The sequence below is a fragment of the Mauremys reevesii genome, linkage group 9, assembly GCF_016161935.1.
Source record: "Mauremys reevesii isolate NIE-2019 linkage group 9, ASM1616193v1, whole genome shotgun sequence".
NCBI lineage: Eukaryota > Metazoa > Chordata > Testudines > Geoemydidae > Mauremys > Mauremys reevesii.
Window position 1 is genome coordinate 31,392,962 of NC_052631.1, and position 27,104 is coordinate 31,420,065.

Consider the following 27,104-nt stretch of genomic DNA (forward strand, 5'->3'; position numbering starts at 1 on the left):
AATGACAAAAGGCTATTATGTCTGTGACTTGGGCATCTATTCAATATTTTATTGGAATATATGACTATAAAACATTATTAAACAAAAAACTTGACATTTATGGCAAACTAAAAATTTACATTGAGGAACCACGGAGCATGGAAATATCCTGGCACTGGTCACTTCTTGAATAATAATAATAAAACCCCTTCTTAATCTCTTATTTCCACAGATTATGCTTGGATTAACAAGTCATGAGTCACATTTCTCACTTTTAAGAGAAGAAGTCAGGTTTGGTGGCAAAAAATCCCAGAGGTAAACTGCTTCTAAAAATCTTATTTATAGGAAGAAAGGAGATCCAAAAGATGCAGGGTTGCTTAGAATATTTTCTTTAAATGACTGCATATTTAATCAGTCAGGTAATTGTTGTATTTTAATTTGATGATGGGTGAATATTATAAATTCATATAAATTTATTTTATAAATATTAATATTTATGTTAATATAAATATTTTCTATTTGCCCGAATCAGCAAATAGAAAAAAAGTCTGCAATTTGGTGCTTGTGGAACCTAATACCAACTGAACTGCTAGAAGATCAAGTATCAGAGGGGTAGCCGTGTTAGACTGGTTCTGTAAAAGCAGCAAAGAATCCTGTGGCACCTTATAGACTAACAGACGTTTTGCAGCATGAGCTTTCGTGGGTGAATACCCACTTCTTCGGATGCAAGACTTGCATCCGAAGAAGTGGGTATTCACCCACGAAAGCTCATGCTGCAAAACGTCCGTTAGTCTATAAGGTGCCACAGGATTCTTTGCTGCTTTTGCTAGAAGATCCTGAGAGCTATAATGCACCACATTGTGCCTCTGGCTTCATGCCCTAGGGCAGGCAGCTCATACTATACTGATGCTATTTTCCCACAATAGATTGTTCTTGTTCTTATAGATTCTTTCATTTAAAAAAAAAAAAACACTAAGGACTTGTCTACCATGGGAGATTGACCAGAATGGCACTTGAGGAGTAAACTGTTCCTGAATAGCTCCCCTCTGGACATTCTTATTCCAGAGTATAGGAATACCTTTTTCCAATTTCCTTTAATCTACAGATAAAGGTAAATCAGAAGAAGGCCCCTTCTTCTGGGATTAAAGTGTCCACACAGGAAGCTATTCTGATCACTATCCCCATGTAAACAGATCCTAAACTTCTTGGTGGCGGGGTGGGCCGGAGAGAGAGAGAGAACATTTTATCTTGTAAGTACAGGAAAGCTCTCAGATACTATGGTAATGAGAGCTATGTAAGTACCTAAAGAGATACATAGCTCTTGTTGATGTGCTAAACCAAGAACCCAAAATAAATTCCAGTGAAAAGGACTGGACCATGCCTTATAAAGTTTAAGGCCAGAAGAGACCCCAGATCATCTAGCCTGACCTCCTGTATATCACAGGCTCCAGCACTCACACACTAAACCCAGCAACCAAAATGAAACCAAGGTATTACAGCCCACAGGAGACTAACCAGTTGTGTATCACAAGCAGAGAATAGGAGGGACTGAGGTGCACCAAGGCCCTCACAATGACACAATTGATTAAGTGGGCTATATCCAGTTGATCCCAGCAAGTGACCTGCACCCATGCTGCAGAGGAAGGAGAAAAACCTCAGAGATCCCTGCCAAACTGGTCTGGGGGAAAATTCCTTCCTGACTCCACATATGATGATCAGTTAGACCCTGAACATGCGCAGTGCTGTTACAAGGGCGAGGCGAGTGAGGCACTTGCCTCAGGCGTGCAAAGCAGAGGGGTGCAGAAAGACTGGTTTTCTCGCCTCCCTCCCCAACCGGGCGTCCCCTCCCTGCGGGCGGCTGCCTGGAGAACAGCAGCCCTGATACCTGCAGCCCCAAAGCAACCCCTTTCCGTGTGCACCGAGACTTGATCTGCAGCGATTCCAGCCTCTGGCTCCAGGACAGCCTCCCAGCCACTGCCCGTGTCTCCGCCTGACTCCTCTGGCCTGAGCCAACCCAGGGTGGGAAGGGGAATGGGGAGAGCCGCTACCCAGTAACCCCAGCACAGCCCGGCTTGTGCCCTGGGGTGTCTTCCTCTGGCTTAACCAGGCAGGGTTTAGTCCATTGTGGCCCAGACCAACCCCAACCCCAGAGAACTGGCCCGAGCCGCTGGGCTGGCAGGGGACGAGCTCGTCCGCCAGGAGGGTTTTAGTAGGAGCCAGAGGCAGGCCCGGTGCAGATAGTGGAGCTCCGCGTCCTTTGCCACCGCGACTGCACTGAGCCGTGGCTGGGAACTAGGAGCGGGGCCCAGGTGTAAGCAGCGCCCCTGTGCTCAGGGGCCGGGGCAGCAGGCGAGGTGCTCTGGGAACAGCTGTGTTATTTCCCTCCTGGCCTGGCCAAGGATCGCAGCGCAGTGGCTGGGGGCTGAGCCGGCTCTGGGGGGGGCTTTGGGCTCCCAGGTTCCGGCAGGGTTTGGAGGGGAGGCTATGAACGGGTGGTGGGGGCAGCTTGGCTGCGTTCTTCTAAGCAGCGTGTCCCCAGCGCTGGGCACATTGGTGCCCCAGCAGGGCGCTGCACTGGGACTGCTCGCTTCCGGGCTGCAGCGGCACAGATCCCCCTGTCCTGCTCGGGCCGAATCGCAGAGAGGTAGGGAGCTCGGAGAGCGAACTGGGCTGGTTCTGGCGTTTCCGCCTTTGTCTGCTGCTCCTGCCCGGCCCTTCCCACCCCCCGGCTCAGGCACCTCCTCCCTGGGCACGGGCTGGGGGCTGAAGCTATCAGAGCTGCTCCCCGGCTGGGCTTTGCCCTGGTGTGCTTGCACCGCCCCGTGACAGTTGCTTAAACACCAACACATTTAAAAACATGTTTCTAGCAAAGGGGAGGAAAGCTGTACAGTCCTAGGGAAGGGAAAAACCCCGGACATATGGGAGGAAAAAGCAATGGTGCCTGCCTGCTCCAGCAGTGAACGGGCGATGGAGGCGGTGAAAAATGAAACTAAAAACAACTGTTTTCTATTTAAAAATGTAAATAAACAGAACAGCCTTCCCCGTGGTGTTTGTCTAAGTGCGGCAGCACTGCTGCTGTGTAGGTCATGAAAAGGGTGGTGCATAGTTTAAAACTTCCCATGGTGGTGATTTCTTAAAGAACAGTCGTTCATAGTCCGAACACAAAAGCTCATGATTTAATTGGGAACAGAAAGAAAAGCTCTGATTGTTGGTGTTTCAAACAATATTTATTTTCTGAAGACTTCCTAGTTCAAACGGATCTTATGCTTAAAATAAATAAACTTTCTATTTTCATTATTGTTATTTACGTATTTTCCTTTTTTTTTTTTTTTTTTTACAAAGTAACTACTATGAAATTATATGGAGAGGGGAGGGCGAAACTTTATATTCTTGCCTCAGGCGCAAAAATAGCTAGTTATGGCTCTGAGCATGCGAGCAAGAATCACCCAGATTAGCACCCAAGAGAGAGTACTTAGAGTACTAGCCCACCCTGTCCAGCATCCCATTTCCCGCTGTAGTCATTTCTGATATTACAGAGGAAGGAGACCAAACAAGCCCAAAGCCCAACCAAAATACAGTGAGGAGAAGGGAAAAAAAACAAAAAAACCTTCCTGACTGTCTGAAGAGCCTTATGCATTTATTCCCTTAACATGGAATTTAGGTGTTGCATAGGGCCTAGTTCACCAATCTTGCATAGGGTTGGCTTTCACCCAGATAAATTTTAGAGGGAGGGTCTTTAATATTCATAGCTTACTCCCAGGCCAAAATCAGCTGTGTGTGTCTGTGCGTGTGCGTGCGCATCCACAGGTTTGTCTATGACAGGGGATCTCCAGCAATATTAATCCTTATGAGTTATGTCACGATTCTTCTATTCAGAGCACTTCACAGATATTATCTAGTTAATCTTATCAGATCTTCAAAGTAGGTAAATAATTCGTATTTTACTAGTGGGAAAGTTGAGACACAAGTTATATTGACTTGCCCCAAATCATATACTGAGTCAATGTCAGAGCCAGGATTAGAGCGCAGGAATTCCCAGTTACCATACCTGTGCTGAATCCCTGAATCACACTCGCTTTTGCAAACTGGGCATCTCCATTTTCTTAAAAGCAGTCTTCTGCAAACACTTATGTACTTAATTTTGAAGTCACTGCCAGTATTCATATGCTTAAAATTAAGCAAGAGTGTAATTGTTTTCTGGATTGAAGTCTGAGTCTCTGCAGCTTTTTAGAACATTTCCTGGGTAGCCAGTAAGGCAAAATTATATTATCGAAACAGAGTCTTTGTAAAATGCAGTTAGTATTTATTTGCTCCTGACAACAAGTACTCAGACATCATAATATTTAGCAATGCAGCCAAATACATAATAGCTGAGTACTTATTTTTGGATAACTATAGTGGATTATTATATACATACTTCAGAAATATTTATAAATAGTTGATTCCATGTTTTGAATAATTTACAGAGCATGTGCCCCAGAAGAAACCACATTTCACTTACTGCACTTGTCATTAATGAGAGAATATATTGACTATGAATTTTCACCAGTAAAAGTAAGTATTAATGGAACCATGGGCAAAAGATGTTAAAACTTTGTATACAGACTTGATCATAAAGATTTTCTTATTTTTTAGGACAAGATTTCCTTTCAATATGACATTGAAAGGATAATAGATGATTGGATCTTAATGGGATTTCTTGTAGGCAATGACTTTATTCCTCATCTACCTCATTTACATATTAATCATGATGCACTGCCACTACTTTATAAAACATATATGGCTATCCTGCCAGAACTTGGAGGTAAGTAATTTAAAAAAAATATTTAAACAGAAACATACTTATAGTTCTGGAACAGAAATCAAAGGAAAGGTTAAACGGAAGTGTTGCCTAGATAGACCTTACTAGTATAACAATATTGTTTGATAGTACTTGCTGAAGTGTGAGCTAGTCAATTTTTCTTCGAGTGCTTGCTCATGTGTATTCCACAGTAGGTGTGCATGCGTGCCACATGCACCGGTGCCGGAAGTTTTTCCCTTAGCAGTACCCATAGGGGGGAGCACCGCTGCGACCCCTGAAGTGACGCCTCTATATCGCACTATAAAGGGAGCCGCGCGCTCCCCCCTCCCCGTCAGTTCCTTCTTGCCTCCAGTGAAGGTGAGTCAGAACTTTTTGCTCCAGCTCTGCTGCAGCCTTTCCAGTTGATCTTAGTGGTACCTTTAGCTAGTTATTAATAGCTCGTAGAAAGTAGTTTTTCAGTTGTTAGAGTGGGCCAGGGCATGTCTCGTGCCCCAGGCTTCAAGTCGTACGACTCCTGTCGCCATTCCATGCCAAGGAGTGATCCGCTACTTGTATGAAACTCACGTGAGTGAACGCTGCAAGATCTGCAGGTCTTTTAAGCCACGAACTAAGAAGGAGATATGAGGCTTCGCGCTCTCCTCATGGAATCAGCGCTGGCTCCAACTCCAGTACGCTGAGCGGACTCGGCACCGGGCACCACATCGTCGGTGCTCAGCAAAGCCCCCTTCCCCAGTCGGCACCACTCCCCTTCCAAGAAGCAAAGGAAGAGCTCGACTTCACAGTGGTGCCGTGAGAAGGAAGGGGGAGAGGCTGGCTCCGCGTTGGTCCCCCCCTGGCTCGAAACCTCCAACTCATGCTGAGCGGAGTAGCCTGGCAGTGTCGACATGCGCCTCTCCTGCAGTCCCGATCCCATCGACGCCGGAGGCTCTACAGACTGCTCGAGACATTTTGAGCTTGCTGGTGCCCAGGGTGCCACTGGTGGTGGGCCCCTGATCCCGAGGCAAACCGCCGTTGAGTGCTCGACAGGCCTCTCTGATACGGTGAAGTTCTCACTCTGAAGACCATTCTCTACCCTATTCTGCATGCAGTTCTGCATACCCTGGTCCACTCGCAGCTCGTGTCCACCACCCTCAACGCCAGCCAGGTTACCCAGTTCGTTACCGCCCGGGCAGGAGTCATGGGGTCCCTTGACGTCACACAGCAGCAGGCGCAGGCACCGAGAGAGGCATCGAAGGCGCTCCTCTTCATGATGCAGCTATCACAGCTGGTCTCGGCGTGACAGACATCGACGCTCGCGTTTGAGCTCCCTCCCCGTCAGATGTCACACACGGGGCTCCTGCCGCGCGTCTCCTGCACCACAGCTCCAGGCGCCGAAGTGAATCTCGGAGCAGTACTTCCGGGGGGTACCGGTCCTCAACGTCGAGGTCCCAGTCCCATAGAAGACGGCATCATAGGCACCGTCGCTCCCACTGCTCCTATGGTACCGTTCGGTTGGTGGTGACCTCGGCCTCAGCACCCAGCCGCCCCTCGCTAGGCCGTACTGATCAGCTGGACCAGATAGTGCCACCTGGCCCGCAGCATGGACAGTGGCAAGGGGCCCCATGGCAGGGACAATGGTGTCAATGGGCACCGTGGCCACGGATGCCCACCCAGGCAGGAACCCGCTCAGTGGCCAGGGCGTCCGAGGCCCCGTCGGCCTCACTATCTAGTCCAAGGCACAAATTGACACATCATGAGTTGTCGGCTCTGCGCCCGGACTCTGACCTGGGGGTTGATCCCCCAGCACCGGCTGCGGCCCACAGCCCTGTGCCAGCCTCATCATCCGGTGCAGGAGAGATCATCACGGCACCACCCTCTGCTCCACAGGAAGACTTCAGGGTGCATCAAGACCCGCTAAAGTGGGTGGCGTTGAGCCTCCAGCTGCAGGCCAAGGAGATGGGAGGGCCTGTCCGATTCCCTCTGTAATGTACTGTCCCCCTCGGTGCCGGGCCATGTGGCTTTCCCCCTTCAAGGAGTAGCCAACATCTCCAACGCCCTGTGGTTAACTCCTGCCTCTCTGGCCCCGATTTCCAAGAAGGCTGAGAGGAAGTATTTCATGCCGGCCAAGAACCATGAATACCTGTACTCTCACCCAGCACCTAACTGCCTGGTGGTGGAATTGGTGAACCACCAAGAGTAGCAGGGCCAACCCGCGCCCACCCCCAAGAATAAAGACGCCAAGAGACTAGACTCTTTTGGTAGAAAACTTTACTCCTCTTCCAGTTTCCAGCTCAGCGTGGCCAACCATCAGGCCTTACTGAGCTGATATGATTTTAATTTATGGGAGTCCCTGCCAAAGTTCGAGCCACTCCTCCCCGAGCGGGCTAGGAAGGACTTTAAGGCATTGGTGGATGAGGGGGCAACGGCAGCCAAAGCAGCCCTGCAGGCAGCGTCGGACGCAGCGGATACGGTGGCTCGCTCGATGGCCTCTGATCTCCATGCGCAGGACGTCGTGGCTCCTCCTGTCCAGGCTTTCGGCGGAGGCCCAGTCCCTCATGCAGGACCTGCCATTCAACGGGAAGGCCCTGTTTGCCAAACAGATGGACATCAGGCTGCACAGGATGAAAGACTCTCCTACCACCCTGCAGACCTTGGGCCTCTACGTCCCTCTGACTAAGGACAAGGCCAAACCGCAGATGTCAGCTCACCCTATGCAGAGCAGATATGAGCCCCCTTACAAGAGGCCGAGAGACCAAAAGTGCAGGCCTAAACGACAGTCCCGCTCTGCCCCAGAGCCTGGGCCCTCTAAGGGCAAGAGGCAGGGAAAGAGGTGTTTTTGACTATTTGCAGAGGGTACCAAGGCAGTTGCCATGGAACCCCTCCCCCCCCCCATTAATAAAGTTTGTGTTCAGCAACTGTTTGTCTGCATTCCGTGGGGAATGGTCACGAATAACCTCGGACGGCTGGGTCCTCAACACTGTTTCCAAGGGCTACGCGTTGCAGTTCAGTTCACCCCCGCCCAACCACTCCCCGTCCCTGGTGGGCTCGGGGGACCCGGAGCACGTTCACCTCCTAGGTCAGGAGGTGGAACGACTATTACATCTGGGGGCAATGGAGAGAGTGCCAGTAGAATTCCAGGGCAGGGGCTTCTACTCCTGATATTTCCTGATCCCAAAAGCGAAAAGGGGTGAGGCTCATCCTAGATCTGTGGAATCTCAATCATTTTATGGTCCGCTCCAAGTTCCGCATGGTGTCCCTGGCTTCTGTTATCCCCTCCCTGGACCCGGGGGACTGGTACACGGCCCTGGACCTTCAGGACTTGTATTTCCACATACGTATTTTCGAAGGGCACAGGTGCTTCCTCCGTTTCCTGATGGGGCCTGACCACTACCAGTTCACAGTTCTCCCATTTGGCCTATCCACAGCACCCAGGGTATTCACAAAGTGTATGGTGGGGGTAGTGGCCTACTTCAGATGAGAAGGGGTCCAGATGTTCCCATATCTGGACGATTGGCTTCACAAGGGCAACTCACGGTCTCAGGTGAGGGCCCATATGGTGCATGTGGACAGGAGCAGGTCCAAGCTCGGCCTGTTGGTAAACGAGACCAAATCAACGCTAGTCCCCATGCAGCGCATAGAATTCATAGGGGCACTACTGGACTCCTTAAGGGCCACAGCCTCTCTCCCAGTGGACAGGTTCGAAACCCTCAAAGGTCTCATCTCCTCAGTCACAACTTTTCCGGTGACAGCAGCAAGGGCGTGCCTTCAGATCCTAGGGCACATGGCAGCGTGCACATATGTGGTCTGCCATGCCAGACTCTGAATGAGGTCCCTCCACCTATGGCTAGCCTCCCAGTTCTCCCAGGCTAATCGTCTCCCTACAATGCTGGTCCTCCTTGGGCAACATGCTCCAAGGGGTTCTTTTCCAGGAGGCGGCCCCGTCAATAAACCTGGTGTCCGATGCGTGTGGAGCCCACATAGGGAACATGCAAACCCAAGGGATGTGGTCAGCCTCGGACTTGTCCCTCCATATAAATGTCAGGGAGCTCAGGGCAATACGGTTGGCATGTGTAGCTTTTGTCATGCAGCTTCGCGGCAAGGTGATCAGAGTCCTTACGGACAACACTGCAGCGATGTTCTACATCAACAGGCAAAGCAGGGCACAGTCCTCGGCCCTCTGCCGGGAAGCCCTGAGCCTGTGGGAATTCTGTATAGCTCATGACATCTCCCTGAGGGCTTTCCACCTACCGGGCACCCGCAATACACAGGCCAATCGCCTCAGCAGGGTTTTCTTCCCCCATTATGAGTTGTCTCTCCAAGACTGGGGAATTCCCCACATGTACCTGTTCGCGACCCATCAGAACCAAGCCCCATTCCTCCAATGAGGAATGCCTCCTTCACATGCTTGATGTACGTAGGGCACTGGCCTTCTACCTGGAGCGGACTAAACAGTTCCGAAAATCCTCGCAACTCTTTGTTGCCTTGGCTGAGCGTATGAAGGGGCAGCCTATTTCCACCCAGTGCCTTTCTCGCTGGATCATCTTGTGCATACGCATGTGGTATGATCTGGCAGGGGTTCCCCCGCCACCGATCATCAGGGCACACTCAACGAGAGCTCAGGCCTCGTCGGCTGCCTATATAGCCCATGTCCCCGTCCGGGACATCTGTAGGGCTGCCACTTGGTCTTCAGTTCACACATTCACTGTGCATTATGCGATCATCTCCCAAACTAGGGATGACGCCAGGTTCGGCAGAGCGGTACTGCGTCCTGAGAACTCGTGAACTCCTACCCACCTCCAGCGGATATAGCTTGGAATCACCTACTGTGGAATACACATGAGCAATCACTCAAAGAAGAAAAGACAGTTACCTGTTCTGTAACTGGTGTTCTTCAAGATGCTCAGGTGTATTCCACATCCCGCCCTCCTTCCCCTCTGTCGGAGTTGTCTGGCAAGAAGGAACTGAAGGTGGGGGAGCGCGCGGCTCCCATTATAGCGCAATATAGAGGCGCCACTCCGGGGTCGCAACAGTGCTCCCCCCATGGGTACTGCTAAGGGAAAAACTTGCAGCACCGGTGCACGTGGCGCAAACACACACCTACTGTGGAATAGACATGAGCAACTCATCTCGAAGAACACCAGTTACGGAACAGATAACTGTCTTTTTCTTTTTGTATCTAATTCCATGGGTATTAACACTCTTTTTCACAGTATTACTGTTTAATGCTATTGGCCTGGCAAGAATTAAAAAAAATACAGGAAAAGTATGGAAAGGGGCGAAGACCACAATGATATGAGTAATGTCGCATATCGCTTTCTCACCGATAAATCTGTGAGCTACCAAACCTTTTTGTCACTCGCCCCAGAATGCTTACATGATACATCAGCTTTATTACTGATATCTTATTATTTTCAAGATTCCTTTTTATGGGAGAGCCATATTTACTTTTTCCAATGTGACTGTCGCTAGTTATGAAGTCTATCCATAAACTGTAGTTTTTGAGATTATTTGTTTAGTGGGTAGCATGGAGAAACCACAGGTGTGTATATATAGACTTTAGATGAGTATTGTATCCAATCTGTATTGGGAGAACAAAGAAAATATAGTATAGCATCTTTAAAATACTAAGAAATTGCAGAGGGTTAATGGAGTTTCAGGCCTGTAGTGGGACAGTGGATGGAGAAAACTGGATGGGGTAATGGGTGAAGAGAAGGAGTTTTCTATGGAAACTAAAATATGAAAGATTCTAGTGTCTAGGCTTCAGTGGGAGAATATTCAGGTGGGAATGTTCAGTTTCAATCTTATATGCACTAACTGGTCATCAGCTAACAAATTATTATGAAGAGTTTTAGAATGTACATTAACTTCAGTTGTTTGAAAGTAAGGATAATTAATTTTGTTGCTGTTAGATTTGATTGACATCCTCAGCAGACTGTATATGATGTGTTAGAAAGCTTTTCAATTTTACTGGAGAAGATTTCATTGAGTGTCTAGAAAGGGGGGTATTATTGCTCATAGAACTTTAATGTAAGTCTTTAAACACATACATGATTTCCCCCCCAATAGGCTACATTAATGAAAGTGGGCATCTGAACTTACAACGCTTTGAGAAATATCTTACAAAATTGTCAGATGTAAGTAACCTTTATTTGTACTGTGTATATGTTATAGGGCTGCCCATCACTATAGTGTCTGAGTGCCTCATACTTTTAAAAATACGCAATCAAAATACAGTCTTCATAGCGAGTTCAAGCCTCCTATTTTGGACAAAAGTTGAAATGTATTCACCCAAGGAACTATCTCACTGCTCCATAAAAGATTAGATCTATAGACAGTTGGCATCAGCTAAGAATCTGCTCCTGAATCTTTTACTGAATGACTCTATGGAAATTTATATTAGTTGAGGATCTGTCCCTCAGTTTTACATAAAAGCCTTATTTAATTATACCTTGAACTTTAGCCAGGAAAGCACCATGCTCTAGCTCTGATAAACCACTAGATGGAGAAAATTCTGTAGATGAGGTCCCTGCTGCGAGTTGCACTTTTGTCGCACAGTCCAACCAATTGCCATCTGATCTGATTGTTATAATAGATTTTGGGGAGAGAAGCAGAAAATTAAGTAATTGGTTTTAGATTATAACTGTTATCTTATATTGCACCTGAAATCAAATGAGGAAATCAGTTTAGAGTATGGAAGTGTTAGATGCTCACAAAGATGGACAACAGCAGACTGCACTAGCTGAAGCAATCCAGGTGGTTTTCAAGGGCCAGCCCCATTAGGGTACATTGCAGTAATCTGTCCTAGAAGTGACAAAAGGCATGGACCATATCAATGTGACTAAGGTGTTATCTGTACATGAACATTTGACCCAAAAACTATTGACATTCTATAATGTACCTAAACATAAGATGGTACATTATCTCACGTGGGTGAGATTCCAGAGGACTGGAAAATGGAAAATATAGTGCCAATCTATAAAAAGAGGAATAAGGAAATCCTGGGGAATTACAGACCAATCCTCTTACCTTCAGTACTCAGAAAAATTATGGAGCAAATAATTAAGCAATCAATTAGCAGACACCTAGAAGATAATAAGGTGATAAATAATAGCATGGAATTGTCAAAAACAAATTGTGTCAAACCAGCCTAATAGCTTTCTTTGACAGGGTAACAAGCTTCGTGGATAGGAGGGAAGTGGTACATGTAGTATATCTTGACTTTAGTAAGGCTTTTGATACTGTCTTGCATGACCTTCTCATAAACAAACTAGGGAAATACAACCTAGATGGAGCTACTATAAGGTTGGTGCATAACTGGTTGAAAAATCATTCCCAGAGCTATCATTGGTTCATACTGATAAAGCATAAGGTCATATCGAGTGGGGTCCTGCACGGATTGGTCCTGTGTCTGGTTCCGTTCAATATCTTCATCAGTGATTTAGATAATGGCTTAGAGCAGGAGTCGGCAACCTTTCAGAAGTGGTGTGCCGAGTCTTCATTTATTCACTCTAATTTAAGGTTTTGTGTGCCGGTAATACATTTTAATGTTTTCTAGAAGGTCTCTCTCTACAAGTCTATATATTATATAACTAAACTAGTGTTGTATTGTAAAATAAACAAGGTTTTCAAAATATTTAAGAAGCTTCATTTAAAATTAAATTAAAATGTTGATCTTACGCCAATGGCCTGCTCAGCCCACTGCTGGTCTGGGGTTCTGTTCACCTAGGCCGGCAGTGGGCTGAGTGGGGCCTGCGGCTGGGACCCCAGCTGGGAAGGGTCTGGCAGCCGGGACCCCAGACCGGCAGTGAGGTGGGCGGCTCAGCCCACTGCTGCTCAGGGGTTCCATCCTCCAGCTCCTGCCAGCAGGCATCCGGCTGCCGGACCCGCTCAGCCCACTGCCGATCTAGGGTCCTGGCCCTGCCCACATACAGTGAGTACCTACCTTCTCCCTGGTTCTGGCCCATTCTCTTCCTCTCTCTGCACTGAGCTGAGGGTGGGAGTGGACCGAGCACAGGGCTGGGGGTGAAGGGTCTGGCCAGGAGCTAGAATGAGGGAGGGGGCTCAGGGTTGGGGCAGGAGGTTTGGATGTGGGGGCACTTACCTGGTCAGCTCCCATTTGGTGTGAGGGGTGCAGGTGGGAATGTGAGTGGGGTGCAGGAGCTCCCATTTGGTGTGAGGGGTGGGGATGTGCGGGGTGCATGGGATGTGGAGGGTGCAAGAGTCAGGGCAGAGGGATGGGGGCATGTGAGGAGGGTGCAGGTGTCAGAGTAGAGGGGCTGGGTATGTGTGGGGATGCCAGAGTCAGGGCTGGGGTCATGGGGTGTGTGTGAAGGAGTCAGAGGGCTGGGTGGTACAGGGCTCAGGGCAGAGGGCTGGGTGACTGCCCCCCTCCGAGCCCCCAACCCCCCCTGCTCCTTGTCCCAACTACCCCCCCTGAGACCCCACCCCCTATCTAAGCCTCCCTGCCCCTTGTCCCCTGACTGTCCCCCTATGACCCTACCTCTTACCTGTCCCCTGACTGCCCCAACCCTTATCCATACCCCTGCACCCAGACAGAACCCCCTGGACTCCCATGCCTATCTAACCGCTCCCGCCCCTGACAGGATCCCCAGAACTCTGGACCCATACAACCCCCCCGCTCCCTGCCTGCCCCAACCCCTCTCCACATCCCTACCTCCTGACAGCCCCCCCCCAGAACTCCTGACTCATCCAACCCCCCACAGCTCCTTGTCCCCTGACCACCCCCTCCAGAGACCCTCCCACTCTAACTGCCCCCCGGGACCCTCCTTGCTCCCTGTCCCCTGACTGCCCTGACCCCTATCCAACCCCCACCCCCTAACAGACTCCGGGACTCCCATGCCCCATCCACCCCCCCTGCTCCCTAACTGCCCCCTCCAGAGACCCCGCCCCTAACCTCCCCCTCCGGGATCCCCATCCAACTCACCCTGCTCCCTGTCTGCCCCCACCCCTTATCCAACCCCCTCTCCAACCCCGGACCCCTTACCATGAGGCTCCCCGCTCATCCGGAGTTTTGTTGCTGCCGCTAACGCGCAGCCCCACCCCGCCCCTCAGAGCACTGCACGCGCGGCGGTGCGGCTCCGGATGAGCGGGGAGCGCTTTTCCCTCCCCACAGAGCCAAACGCTGCCCTGTGGGTACATGCAGCCCCGGACCCCAGGGCCCTGCGTGCGTGGCGGCAGGGCTCCAGGGGAAAGGCGGGGGTGGGGCCGGCGGCTTGCTGCACTCGGCTGGCATTCCGGCCAGGGAGCGCAGACCCTGCAGCTTGCCACGCAGGCAGGATTTTTAATGGCACGCTGGAGTCCTGGCAAGCTCCGGCATGCCATTAAAAATCGGCTCGGCAAGCGTGCCATAGGTTGCTGACCCCTGGCTTAGAGAGTATGCTTACAAAGTTTGTGGGCAATACCAAGCTGGGAGGGGTTGCAAGTGCTTTGGAGGATTAAAATTCAAAATGAGCTGGACAAACTGGAGAAATGATCTGAAGTAAATAAGATGAAATTCAATAAGGACAAATGCAAAGTACTCCACTTAGGAAGGAACAATCAGTTGCACACATACAAAATGGGAAATGACTTTCTAGGAAGGAGTACTGCAGAACGGGATCTGGGTGTCACAGTGGATCACAAGCTAAATATGAGTCAACCGTGGAAAACTTGTTAAAAAAGGCAAACATCATTCTGGGATGTCATTGCAGGAGTGTTGTAAGCAGGACACAAGAAGTAATTCGTCTGCTCTGCTAGAGATGTAATATTCGTTTAAAAAGTTAACCATTTAAACTATTAAAATTATGTCATTTAAATGATTAACTTACTAAAGGGAGAGGGGCTGAGGGCTCTGCAGCTGGGGCTGCTCCGGCCGGCCCTGCATGGCTGGGGCTAGCTGGCCCATACAGGTGGCCCAGGGCTGGGGGCTAACGGTTAGGGTCAGTTAACTGGTAAGACTGATGTTTTAACTGTTTAACTATTTAGTATTTTACATCCCTATGCTCTACTACACATTAATTAGGCCTCAATGGGAGTAGTGTGTCCAGTTTTGGGCTCCACGTTTCAGGAAAGATGTGGACAAATTAGAGAAAGTCGAGAGAAGAGAAAAAAAAAATTAAAGGTCTAGAAAACATGACCTATGAGGTGAGATTGAAATAATAGGGTTGTTTAGTCTGGAGAAGAGAAGACAGAGGGAGAACGTAACAGTTTTCAGGTACATAAAAGGTTGTTACAAGGAGGAGAGAGAAAAATTGTTCTTTCTAACTCCTGAGGATAGGACAAGAAGCAACAGGGTCAAATTTCAGCAAAGTCAGTTTAGATTAGAAATTAGGAAAAACTTCCTAACTGTCAGGGTGGTTAAGCACTGGAATAAATTGCCTAGGGAGGTTGTGGAATCTACGTCATTGGAGATTTTTAAAACGCAGATTAGTCAGCATTGGCCTTCTAAACCCAGGGTTTTGAGTTCAATCCTTGAGGGGGCCACTTAAGGATCTGGGGCAAAATCAGTACTTAGTCCTGCTAGTGAAGGCAGGGGGCTGGACTCAATGACCTTTCAGGGTCCCTTCCAGTTCTATGAGATAGGTATATCTCCATATATTATTATTTTATTTATTTATCCTAGAGGATCTCCCAGTTGATTGAGATCTCCGGCAGCACAGCAGAGCTGCCGCTAAGACAGGTTCCCTGCCTGCTCCACACTACACCCGGAAGCGGCCATCCCAGCCCCGGAGGGCGGGGGGGTGTCTCCCTCTGTGCGCTGCTCCTGCATGCAAGCACCACCCCTGCAGTTTCCATTAGCAAGAAATGGAGAACTGTGACCAATGGGAGGTGCGGGGGTGGTGCTTTCAGGGAGGGGCAGTGAGCAGAGCCACATGCCACCCCCAAGGGCTGCAGGGGTGCGTTGGCCCCTTCTGGGAGCGGCGAGGGGCTGGGTTAGGCAGGGAGCCTGCCTTAGCAGCAGCCGCGCTGCACCACCAACCAGGAGCTGCCGGAGGTAAGTGCTGCCTGGCGGGAGGCCGCACCCAAGCCCTGATCCCCCTCCTGCATCCCAAGCCCCAGCCCTGACCCCCCTCCTAGAGTCAGCACCCCATACCCCTTTCTGCACTCCAACACTCTGCCCCAGTTCAGAGCCCGCTCCTGCACCCAAACTCCCTCCCAGAGCTTGCACCCCTCATCCCCTCCTGCACCCCAATGCCCTGCCCCAGACTCAGCCCAGAGCCCCCTCCCACACTGCGAACCCCCCGGCTCCAGTCCAAAGCCCGCACCCCCTCCTGAACCCCAACCTCCTACCCCAGCCCAGTGAGTGAGGGTGGGGGAGAGTGAGTGATGGGGGGGGTGGAGTGAGTGGGGCGGGGCTTTGGGGAAGGAGCGGGGTAGATCCTGGGTTGCCCTTAAATTCAAAAAGTCATCTTGGGCATAAAAAGGTTGGAGACCACTCATCTAGATAATACTTAGTGCTGCCTTGAGCGCAGGGAACTGGACTAGAAGACCTCTTGAGGTCCCTTCCAGTTCTGTGATTCTGTGATATTGTAGGATGGATAATATAATTTTAAAATCATCTAATCTCTTTAAACTGTTTCAGGTTACAAGAAAAAGAAAAAGTAGGTTTTCAATATACATTTTCTGTCTCTATAATAAGAGGTGATTCATGTTAGACTGCCTCCGCTCGTGGGTTAAACATTCATGTGCAGATAACATTTTATGTAATCTAATGCAGCTCTTACAGATAAAAATAGCTTGCATTTTCTGTTTCATATGCTACCGTGTTCATTCAGCAATAGTGTACATTGCCTTTAAAATAATTGTTCTAAATTTACTTTAATCTCTATACACAGTTTGATCGTGAACACTTCAGCGAAGTCTTTGTAGACCTAAAATGGTTTGAAAGCAAAGTAGGCAATAAATACCTCAATGAGGCAGCTGGTATCGCAGCAGAAGAAGCAAGACGCCATAAGCAAAAGAAACAGAAGGTTGGTATTTTAAATGTACTGCTCTGAAAATGTAGAAATACTCAGCTATTTGTCAAAACGTATGAATAAAGATCTGTTTAATTATTTTTAAAATCTCAAACTGTTAAATGTGGTATTTTATATTTTTTATTTCTGGCTTTTTAGAAATCAGAAATGATGGAAAACTTTAATATTTGTTGAGCGATATATCTGTCTTACACATATTTACACATTCATATGCACTTTCCATTGCCATTTTTCTCAAATTAAGCACATACTTCTGTTAAAAAATAAAAGATAGAAATCAGTGTGTCTTTCCATCAGCTGCTATGGAACATAATTCAGAGGGAGAAGTCAGACTGTGAAAGTTAGTCTTGGCAGCTCAGAAGATGGGTGTGTCAGTCAGATGTTTGATGCTGATTAAGTAAATAGCTTGCTCCATCAGAGCTGATACCTTAGATTTTACATCAAAATGGCAATGCTGTTTTAAAGTCACTTAAAAGGTATTACCTTCTTTATCTTGCACTAACCCTTTCCTCTATTTTTGTCTATATCCCCATCCTCACAACTCCTATTTTCCATTATGTCTGCCTCTCCTATATGCCTTCAGCAGCAGAAGTGGACCACTCTTATTTCTTCACAGTGGCATTTTTCCAGTGACAGTAGTAGCAGCAGCATGAAACTCAGCTGTGATTAACTCCATCAGTATACTTAACTCTGCCACTCACTAGTACTGTTTCAGTTTTGTAAGAGTAAGACATATGCTTTAAAATGCATATGTTTTAATATGACTAGCTGTACTCTTGGATACTTTCTCATCTGTCATAGATGTGGAGGATAGCTGTACAGTAGTAGATAACCTTTTTGATCCATAAAATGTCAGTGACAGCTGCTCAGAAGGCTAATTTCACAGCTACTGTGGAAAAGTGGCTAGATTAGGGGCTGATGATGTAGCGGGCACCCACTATAAGGCCTGGGCTACACTGGTGGGGGATCGATCTAAGATACGCAACTTCAGCTACGAATAGCATAGCTGAAGTCGACATATCTTGGATCGAATTAAAATTACTTACTTTGCGTCCTCGCGGTGCTGGATCAACAGCCGTGGCTCCCCTGTCGACTTTGCTTCCGCCTCTCGCACTGTTGGAGTTCAGCAGTCGACAGGAGAGCGATCGGGGATCGATTTATCGCATCTGCACTACACGCGATAAATCGATCGATCGCTATCCGATCCAGCGGGTAGTGTAGACGTACCCTTAATAAAGAAAAATGTAGCACCCAAATGAAGACAATAATTGGCCAATGTGATCACATAAATTCCATCTGCCCCCACTTTTTTAGAGGCTTTTTAATCAGACACAGATATTAAACAATATTTAAAAGTTTTTTTTTTCTCATTGTTCCTTTAAAAAAAAAAAAGTGTGTGTGTGTATAAAGCATTTTTGAAAAATAGGGCAAAACAAATGCAACTCTTTTGGCGTTTGTTTTAAAAAGTAAAAAATTACTTCAGCATCTTAGTTTTAAGTTGCACATTAAATGGTAATGTGTTATGTTACCCACATATTGCCATGTATTTCTTATTTTGTTTATCTCAACTGTGAATTCATAATTTTAATAGGTTCAGGAAAACTCCATGTGTTTGGCTGCTCTAGAGAAAACTGAGGATGGAATTATGACTTCTTCTAAAAGTAAGTGCAAAGTATTATGCAGAATATGTACAGCAGAACCCTGATGATCTGTACAAATATTTGGGAAACCAATTGTGAATTGGTAAGGAAGTGCAAACAAATACAACGTAAAAAAATAACAGCAATATATTTTTTCCTAGTAACCTGTGTGGGTGAGGACAAAAAGTAATGGATTTACTTTTTTGCTTGTGCCTTTGTGTTTTAAAACTAGTCCAAAGCACCTACATCGGATATGTAATTTTTTCCTTTATAAATTGAAATATATTGGTCAGTTTATAAAAAAAACAATGAATTTTTAGTGATATTAGAAGTCACTATTAAATCTTTGCAATATTTTGGTTCAAATAATAAGTGTGCAGATTATTATTTTCTGACAGCATTTAGCCTGCTTCCATACGTTTTTTTGGTCAAAAAACAAATTGTATAACTTTTACAACCTTTGACCATTTGCAGACTCTTAATCCAGTAAGGTTTTGGACTGAATGGTACATGTTTTATTGTTCGTTCTCTTCCTGTACAGAAAGGAATATTTCTCCTCAACTGTGAATTCAGGAATAAAACTACAGTAACAATGTCAACACTGAACAGTCTGAAATCTTTTGGCTAAGAAATGAATGTTAATCCAGTCTCTCTCTATTGGTTTCATTTCAGATGCATTGGAAGATGAACAAGAAGATGAAGACCTGTTTGAGACTGAGTTCAGGCAATACAAAAGAACGTATTATATGACTAAGATGGGTGTGGAAGTAGTTTCAGAGTAAGTCTATACTGAGCTTGTTTTCACTTTTTAAAATACTGAAGACAAGTCTCTTAAGATATGTCTACACTGCAATTAAAGATCTGTGACTGGCTGGACCAGCTGACTGGGGCTTGCGGAGCTCAGGCTAAGGGGCTGTTTAATTGCCTAAGCTCTGGGGACCCCCCTCCTGCAGAGTCCTAGAGCCCAGGTTCTAGCCCAAGCCCGGACTCCTACACCTCAGTTAAACAGCCCCTTAGCCCAAGCCCCACGAGCCCAAGTCAGCTTGCACAGGCCAGCTGCAGGTGTCTAATTGTATGTTGACATACCCTCAGTATCTGGAATCTAAGGCAGCATATCCAGTCCTCAGGAAAGGAGTTCTTGGTGTTAAAATATAGCCATGACACTTCTTTTCATATCAGCCAGAGGTATTAGTCAATTAAGAAGTTTGCCATGATAAGCCCTCTTGTGCCAGAAGGAAGATCCATTGATATGACTCCAAAAGGGGCCCAGAAGACTGTGTAGTTGCTAATTGCTCAAGAAGCTTTCCCTTGAATCATATATTAGTAAAAAGTAAATAAAGAAGGAAAAAAATCAATACGTAACATTTCTTTCTCTTTTAAGTGACTTCCTGGCTGATCAGGCTGAATGTTATGTCCAGGCAATACAGTGGATTTTGCACTATTACTACCATGGGGTTCAGTCATGGAGCTGGTAAGTGAATGAATGTCAGATGAGAGATCCTGAGTTGTGTTGGGATCAAGTGAACTTTGAGTAATATATTGACACCATTTCATGCAGGGGTAGGCAACCTATGGCTTGCGTGCCGAAGGCGGCACATGAGCTGATTTTCAGTGGCACTCACACTGCCCAGGTCCTGGCCACCAGTCCAGGGGGCTCTGCATTTTAATTTAATTTTAAATGATGCTTCTTAAACATTTTAAAAACCTTATTTACTTTACATACAACAATAGTTTGGCTATATATTACAGACTTATAGAAAGAGACCTTCTAAAAACGTTAAAATGTATTACTGGCACGCAAAATCTTAAATTAAAGTGAATAAATGAAGACTCAGCATGCCACTTCTGAAAGGTTGCCAACCCCTGATTTAATGTATGTTCGTTTGCTTCTGTACTGTGTATGTTGTAGTACTGAAATTAACTCAAATTACTTTTTTTTTCTTCTGTAGGTATTACCCTTATCATTATGCACCTTACCTATCAGACATTCGCAATATCAGTAAACTCAAAATCCAGTTTGAGTTAGGAAAACCTTTCATGCCATTTGAACAGCTTCTTGCAGTACTTCCAGCAGCTAGCAAAGATCTGCTACCTAAATGCTACGAGGTAGGCTTTATAATTTGATTTTTACCAGTTTTATCATATACTACGGACCCTCGCTAGAACGCGCGTCCATATAGCGTGAATTCGGTTATAGCGCGGGACTGCGCATGGATCCCAAATTTAATTACCATCATTGGAATCCATGGTAAGGTGGTCCCCGCTATAACATGGTTCCCGCATTAACGCGGGACCGCGCATGGATCCAGAACCCCACATTCTAGCGGGGGTTTGGTATACCTATTATTTTTTTAAATAAGAAACTTTCTTCTGCTGTCTTTTCTGTTCCTGTTGTCAAAGTGAGCTTGACATTTAGATTGTAATTATATGATTTTTAAAGCATAAAATTTACTAAATTATTCTAATACAATCTTTGGATGCACTATGTAATTTCTGAATGAGGCAGTTAAACTATCAGTTCATTCCAGTTTAGCCTTTACTTTGAATTAACATCATGCCTCACCTGTTTTGTCATCCTAGACTGAATCTTAAATTGTCTATGAAAATATAGCCAGACTGAATTCCCCTGTTGTATTGCTTTCTGATTTTCTAGCATTTGATGACTAGCGAAGATTCTCCAATCATAGAATACTATCCTCCAGATTTTAAAACAGACTTAAATGGAAAACAGCAAGAATGGGAAGCAGTAGTATTAATCCCATTTATTGATGAGGTGAGTGCTTTCAACTCAAGGAAAAAAATGTGTAACCAAACCCAGACAAACTCTTGCATAAGTTACAGTTAAGATTGTAAATAAATAAGTTTAAATAGGCATATGACTATTAGGACATTGAAAAATGTAAACATGTTGCCTGGAAATTCACAGTTAACCTTAAAGTTTAAAATATAATGTTCTTAATTCAGAAGACTGGTAGTAACATTTCTACAAGCAACCTTCACTTTGGAAGGAGTAGTAATTTAAACTTGAAAAATTGGCTTTCTCTGATTGTTGGCATTGCAAGTATGTGGCTTGTTTTAGTTCAAAATATTTTTTTCCATAAAGACTCCTTATTTTTTCATAAATACACCAGAAAAAGCAGCTTGGACAAAGTCTATATGGAAGAAAAATCACTTGATATGAAAAACAGTAATGGGCAGAAGACTTTAAAGGGAAACATTTAAATTTCAATTTGGTTCAAAGTATTTGTCATTATTTTTAAAGCAAAGGTAAAAGAAATAAAATGATCAAGTTTTTTTTTCTTTTGCATACAAAATAACAATTGACAGTATATCAGTTTGTATGAAATTAAGATTGAGCTGGTCAAAGAATGAAAGAAGTTATCATAATAACAGGAATACCCAAAAGGAAAATAGTAAGTAGAGAAAGAAGCAGAGTAGAGTCATGAAGGCTCAGGTCCTGCACTGAGAACTGGGGGCTTTGCATGGTTCTCAGAGCACGATTAGGGGCCTTGATGAGTTTCTGAGATATGGGGAGCAAATGACTGTTCACATGGGGACTATTACATGGAAGACCTAGGGGAATATAATGATTATACATATGAGTATCTGCATCTATAGTAGTCATTACACGATTTCTGTGAGGTCCACAGCCTGTTACCTGGCATTATCCAGCAGAGTCTGTTAGGGTTTTGTTATGTATGTTAAATTTAAACTGGAAGAGGATGAAGTGAATTTTACATTATGGCAAATTTGTGTCCAGTTTTCATGCCCCAGACAGATTACAAGTTAATCATTTTATTTTGTTCTAGATGGGAGCAGGATAAAAAGCAGGAAGCACTTATCCACTAGTTATGTTGGCCAGCAAAGTGCAGATATCCACCTGCCTTGGAGATAAATTCTTGAAGTGAGAAGGCTGGGATGATTGACTTGAATAGCAGACGCAGTTTTTAAGTAGAGTGGGAAGCTTGAGTCAGGAAGATTATACTTTTTTTCCTTTGAAATATTTTTGATTGCTCATCTCACTTTGACCATGAGTTTTAAAATACTTAATTTAATAAAAAAATTAACTACCAGTAGAATTTTTAATTTAGAAACGATTGCTGCAAGCAATGGAATCTTGCAACAAGTGCCTATCGGAAGATGAGAAGCGAAGAAATACTCACAGTGAGTGCCTAATGTACTGGTATGACAAAGACACAGAGTTCAAATACCTGTCACCGTGGCCAGAGAAGTTCCCTGCCATACAAAGATGCCACACCAGGTAATTCTGTAGTAATTATTCTATAGTGGATCAACCAAAAAATATTTGGATAACCTGTTTTTAGAATTTTGATATTTTTTCCTAGCATTTTAGTCACAGCATCAAACGATACAGAAACAGTAAAAACAGACAATTAATTGTGCTGCCCACGATGAATGATGATAGTCATAGTTGCTAAAAGCCAGAGCAGCCACATTTTGCTAAACAAATTAACCAGACACTAAACCACATGCCTTACACAATGGTCTGCAGGTTTGGTGACTCTCAATGCACTAAGGGAAGCAGATTCCCAAGGTGGGATGCTCCAAGAGCTTTGCTACCAGTCTTATGAAGGTCAGACCCAGGATATGACCTCAAGAGCATCCCAGATAATCTCAACTGTGACAGTGAAGTATATGGTGAGGCCTGTGAGGAGAATGATGTAAACACCTGGGTAGAGGCAGTTCCTCAGCAGACCAGTTCTAAAGCACTAGAGCAGGGGTCGGCAACCTTTCAGAAGTGGTGTGCCGAGTCTTCATTTATTCACTCTAATTTAAGGTTTTGCGTGACGGTAATACATTTTAACCTTTTAGAAGGTCTTTTTCTATAGGTTTATATTATATAACTAAACTATTGTATGTAAAGTAAAAAAGGTTTTCAAAATGTTTAAGAAGCGTCATTTAAAATTAAATTAAAATGCTAATCTTACGCCACCAGCCTGCTCAGCTCGCTGCCAGCCTGGGGTTCTGTTCACCTAGGCTGGCAGTGGGCTAAGCAGGGCCTGTGGCCGGGACCCCAGACCTGGTGGGGGGAGGGTGTTTTAGGGGTCAGGGCAGAGGGCTGAGGGAGGGGGTTCAAGGCAGAAGGCTGGGGTTCAGGGATCAGGGCAGAGGGCTGGGGTGTGGGGGGGTGTAGGGCAGAAGGCTGGGTGTGGGAGGGGTTCAAGGGTCAGGGCAGAGGGCTGGGGTGTGTTGGGGGTGCAGGGCAGAAGGCTGGGTGTGTGGGGGGGTTCAAGGGTCAGGGCAGAGGGCTGGAGGTGGGTGGGGTGCAGGGCAGAAGGCTGGGTGTGTGTTGGGGTGGGGGGGTTCAGGGCAGAGGGCTGGGGGGGTGCAGGGTAGAAGGCTGGGTGTGTGGGGGGGTTCAAGGGTCAGGGCAGAGGGCTGGGTGTGTGGGGGTGCAGGGCAGAAGACTGAGTGTGTGTGGAGGGTCAGGGCAGAGGGCTGAGGTCCTCGGCTCGTGGGGGTGCTCCCAGCACCCTACCATGAGCCGCTCATGGCAGGGGGCTGGATGGAATATGCCCAATTCCACCTCTTTCCCCAGGGCCCCATCTGTCCCCACCTCTTCTCTGTCTCCTCCCCGGAGCAGCGAGCACGCTGCAGCTCCGCTCCCCCTCACCCTCCCCATCGCAAGGGTGATCAGCTGATCAGCGCAGGGAAGGAGAGGAGATGGGGGAGGAAAGCAGCACGCTGGGGGAAGAAGCAGGGAGGGGGGAACTTGGCTGCTGGCAGGACCAAGCTTCTGCCTCCTGCCCCTGCAGGAGAGAGCGATGGGCAGAGGGGCTGAGTGGGGCCGGGACTCTGGCAGGCAGCAGGTAGCAGCGTACCATTAAAAATCGGCTCGCGTGCCATCGGTTGCTGACCCCTGTTCTAGGTGATCTTCAAGAATAGCCCTAAGAAAAATATTTTGCAATAGTCTAGCTTGGAGGTAGTGAAGGCAAGGCAGTATTATTGTAAGGTTCCAATTAGAGAAGAATGAAGATCCTTAGATGATGAAAGGTACCATGTGCCACCTTTACTATCTTAGAATTTTGCAATAACTATGACTCTAATAAGACTTTAAGACTAAGAGTCTGTAAAATATTTGGTTAAAAAGCAAGTATTACACTCTCTGTAAAGTATGTATATACTGTTTACACCTATTGCTCCTATTTCTTCCTCTGACCAGCAAACACTAGTTCAGTTTTATCTGAACTGAGTCATGACAAGCTGCCTTTCATCCGTATCTCTATTTTGGTCATGCACAAAGAAAGAAATGAGCCAGTAACCTCTCTGGTTGATGAGCAGTCAACACAGCTGAGTATATCAATGACACAGAACTCAGTCTCACTCTCCTAGCACCTTTCATTGAAAAGGTGGGATAACAAGATTGGACTCCACAAGTGAGGGCCTACTGGGAGGCTTTTAGTTGCCCAACAATACTTTATGGGACCTCGTTGTGTACACACACCCATTGAAGGACTAGTACAAGATCCTACAGGCTTGTTGTCCATGCATCATGGTTAATTAAATTAAAAGCTATTAATAGATCTAATAAAATCAGCATGAATTCTATACCCTTGTCTATTGTTAGAAGTAGATAATCCATGGATAACCGTCTTTGTTCCAGTCATAGTCAAATACAATCCTAACTTGATAAGATTCAGAAAAATTGCTCGAATGAACTCATCATCACTTCTTGGTAACCTTTTAGAAAAGTCAGAGATGATGGCAATTACTGAGGTTATAAATTTCCAAAAATGGTTTCTTGAACATGGGCCTAACCACTGCTTGTTTAAGCATGGCTGGCAAATGGCTCAACAAAGAAGCTAATTTTTTATTAAGATTATTAACATCTCTTTACTGGCTCTAATTATCCATGAAGGACATGAGATCATGTTTAAAGAGAGAGTTTTTTAGGAAGAGTTTGAAAGCAGTTTTCTCCAGTTTACATGTTGAGAACTAACTTATCCTTGATATGATATTCTTTGTTGAAGCTGTTTTAGTAAATACATTGTTTTTGTTAATATTTTTATTTTCTAGGTATAAAACAATATCTTTGGATGCCTGGCATGTAGAAATAACCCACAATAAGATAACTAAAGTTAACAAGAGCGCATTGTATTTTTGTGGGTTTCCCACTCTAAAACACATTGCACATAAGGTAAATGATTACTATACTTTGGCATTTCACCCCAACTATTTCACAAATTATTAGGGAAAGATTTGACATAGGTTTTGTGTGCTGTCTTTCTCTCATCTAGTTCTATCTTAAAAAAAGTGGGGTACAAGTATTCCAGCAGAGCAGCCATGGTGAGAATATGCTGTTAGAAATCATATGTGACCAGGATTCAAAAGAGCAGGTAACGGTCTCTCTTTCTAATGACAGTCTTAATTATGCACTATATTAGTTACATATGCCTAATGAGAAGTTAAGGTTAGGGTTTTTTTATCGCCTTCTGTGTTGTGTTATCATAGGAGAAAATCAAAGAAGAAAAATACATACAGTGAAACCTGCCCTAGGGACCACCTCTCATAGGCAACCCCGTGTGTTAAGTAACCAATTTAAATTGTTACCAAGATATTTGGTATAATTTTGTTCAGTCCTTGTTAGGCAAGCAGTAATGCTTGGCTTACACATGGAGCTTTGCATAAATGTGTTACACTCTACTTTTTGCAAAACAACCTATGAGGTAACTAAGTTTCCCTTGCATTTGTACAGAGGGAGAAACTGTGAGGCACACAGAGGCTCTTACATGCCCGAGGCCAGAGAACAAATCACTAGAGAAGCTGGAATTACAACACCTGGGGTTCTTGTGTCTCAGTCCCAGGCTCAGACCTTTAGGTCATATTGCCTTCTCATTTCTACTAGTTCTTCAGGTAGTCTCATGACAGGTTTCACTGTACATTTGGAGATGGTTACCTATATAATCTCAAAAAAAAACTTTAATAAAAGGCACTGTAGTCAATAGTAAAAGAGATTAAATAATAAAGGGTGGGGTGGGGGAGGAGAAATTAGGGTGATTAAATGTCCTTGGGTAGTGGGAATCTGTTGGAGGATTTGGATTTTGTCCCAATTTTAAAATATTGGAAGTTACTCTCTCCAATGCTAACTGGAAGGGTATCTACACAGCTCATGAAAGTGAACCTCCTAGCCTGGGTCACAGACTTGGACTTGTGGGGCTCACACTGCTGCCCTAAAAATAGCTGTGTAGATGTAGTGGCTCAGGCTTTGAAGCTTGGGGAGGATGGTGGGCTTCTGTAAGTATACAATAAGTATCACAATCCAAAGTGACTGTGTTAAAAGCTCTTAAGGCTTTTCATTGTGTATCACAAGATAAACTGCTACCACTTTCAAATTAGATTTTTTTATTATAGTCAATAATGCTTTCATGTTAATTTCATGTTTTATTGCAGTAATTTTATTTGTTTGATAGAATAACTGAAATAGAGTAACTTTTGTTTTTCAGTCTGTAGAAAATGTAGCCAGTTTGGTGCTTGGAAAGTCTGTTTTTGTTAACTGGCCACACCTTGAAGAAGCCAGAGTTATTTCTGTGTCAGATGGAGAAACTAAGTAAGAACAATTGCATGGAAAGTTGTCTGCCTGTGTTACTCATTTACTTTCCCAAATGTTCCAAAGGCTACACAGTAGTCAAACTATTTTTTAAAAGCAGTGATTCAGAGCGCACTTAGATTAAATTACTTATTTAAAAGGGGACAGAGCATCTCAGGGCA

General features: G+C 45.6%; 1 protein-coding gene across 8 annotated transcripts in view; it reads left to right on the forward strand.

The window, feature by feature from the left end:
• The window catches only part of XRN1 (5'-3' exoribonuclease 1), an 85,409-nt gene that overhangs the window by 9,889 nt on the left and 48,416 nt on the right, over window positions 1-27,104 (forward strand). For 7 of the 8 annotated variants that reach the window (XR_005584364.1, XM_039487241.1, XM_039487236.1 and 4 more), the window contains exons 6-19: window positions 212-294; window positions 4,446-4,533; window positions 4,615-4,783; window positions 10,826-10,893; window positions 16,594-16,728; window positions 18,326-18,395; window positions 19,047-19,152; window positions 19,756-19,845; window positions 20,324-20,480; window positions 21,028-21,147; window positions 22,466-22,635; window positions 25,413-25,533; window positions 25,634-25,732; window positions 26,840-26,943. Coding sequence is in view for 7 of the 8 variants with exons in the window: in XM_039487241.1 (XP_039343175.1) it covers window positions 212-294; window positions 4,446-4,533; window positions 4,615-4,783; window positions 10,826-10,893; window positions 16,594-16,728; window positions 18,326-18,395; window positions 19,047-19,152; window positions 19,756-19,845; window positions 20,324-20,480; window positions 21,028-21,147; window positions 22,466-22,635; window positions 25,413-25,533; window positions 25,634-25,732; window positions 26,840-26,943 (1,580 nt within the window). In the remaining variant the exon portion in view is untranslated. The remainder of the gene's footprint in view (window positions 1-211; window positions 295-4,445; window positions 4,534-4,614; window positions 4,784-10,825; window positions 10,894-16,593; window positions 16,729-18,325; window positions 18,396-19,046; window positions 19,153-19,755; window positions 19,846-20,323; window positions 20,481-21,027; window positions 21,148-22,465; window positions 22,636-25,412; window positions 25,534-25,633; window positions 25,733-26,839; window positions 26,944-27,104) is intronic. The other variant, XM_039487237.1, reaches the window with a different exon arrangement.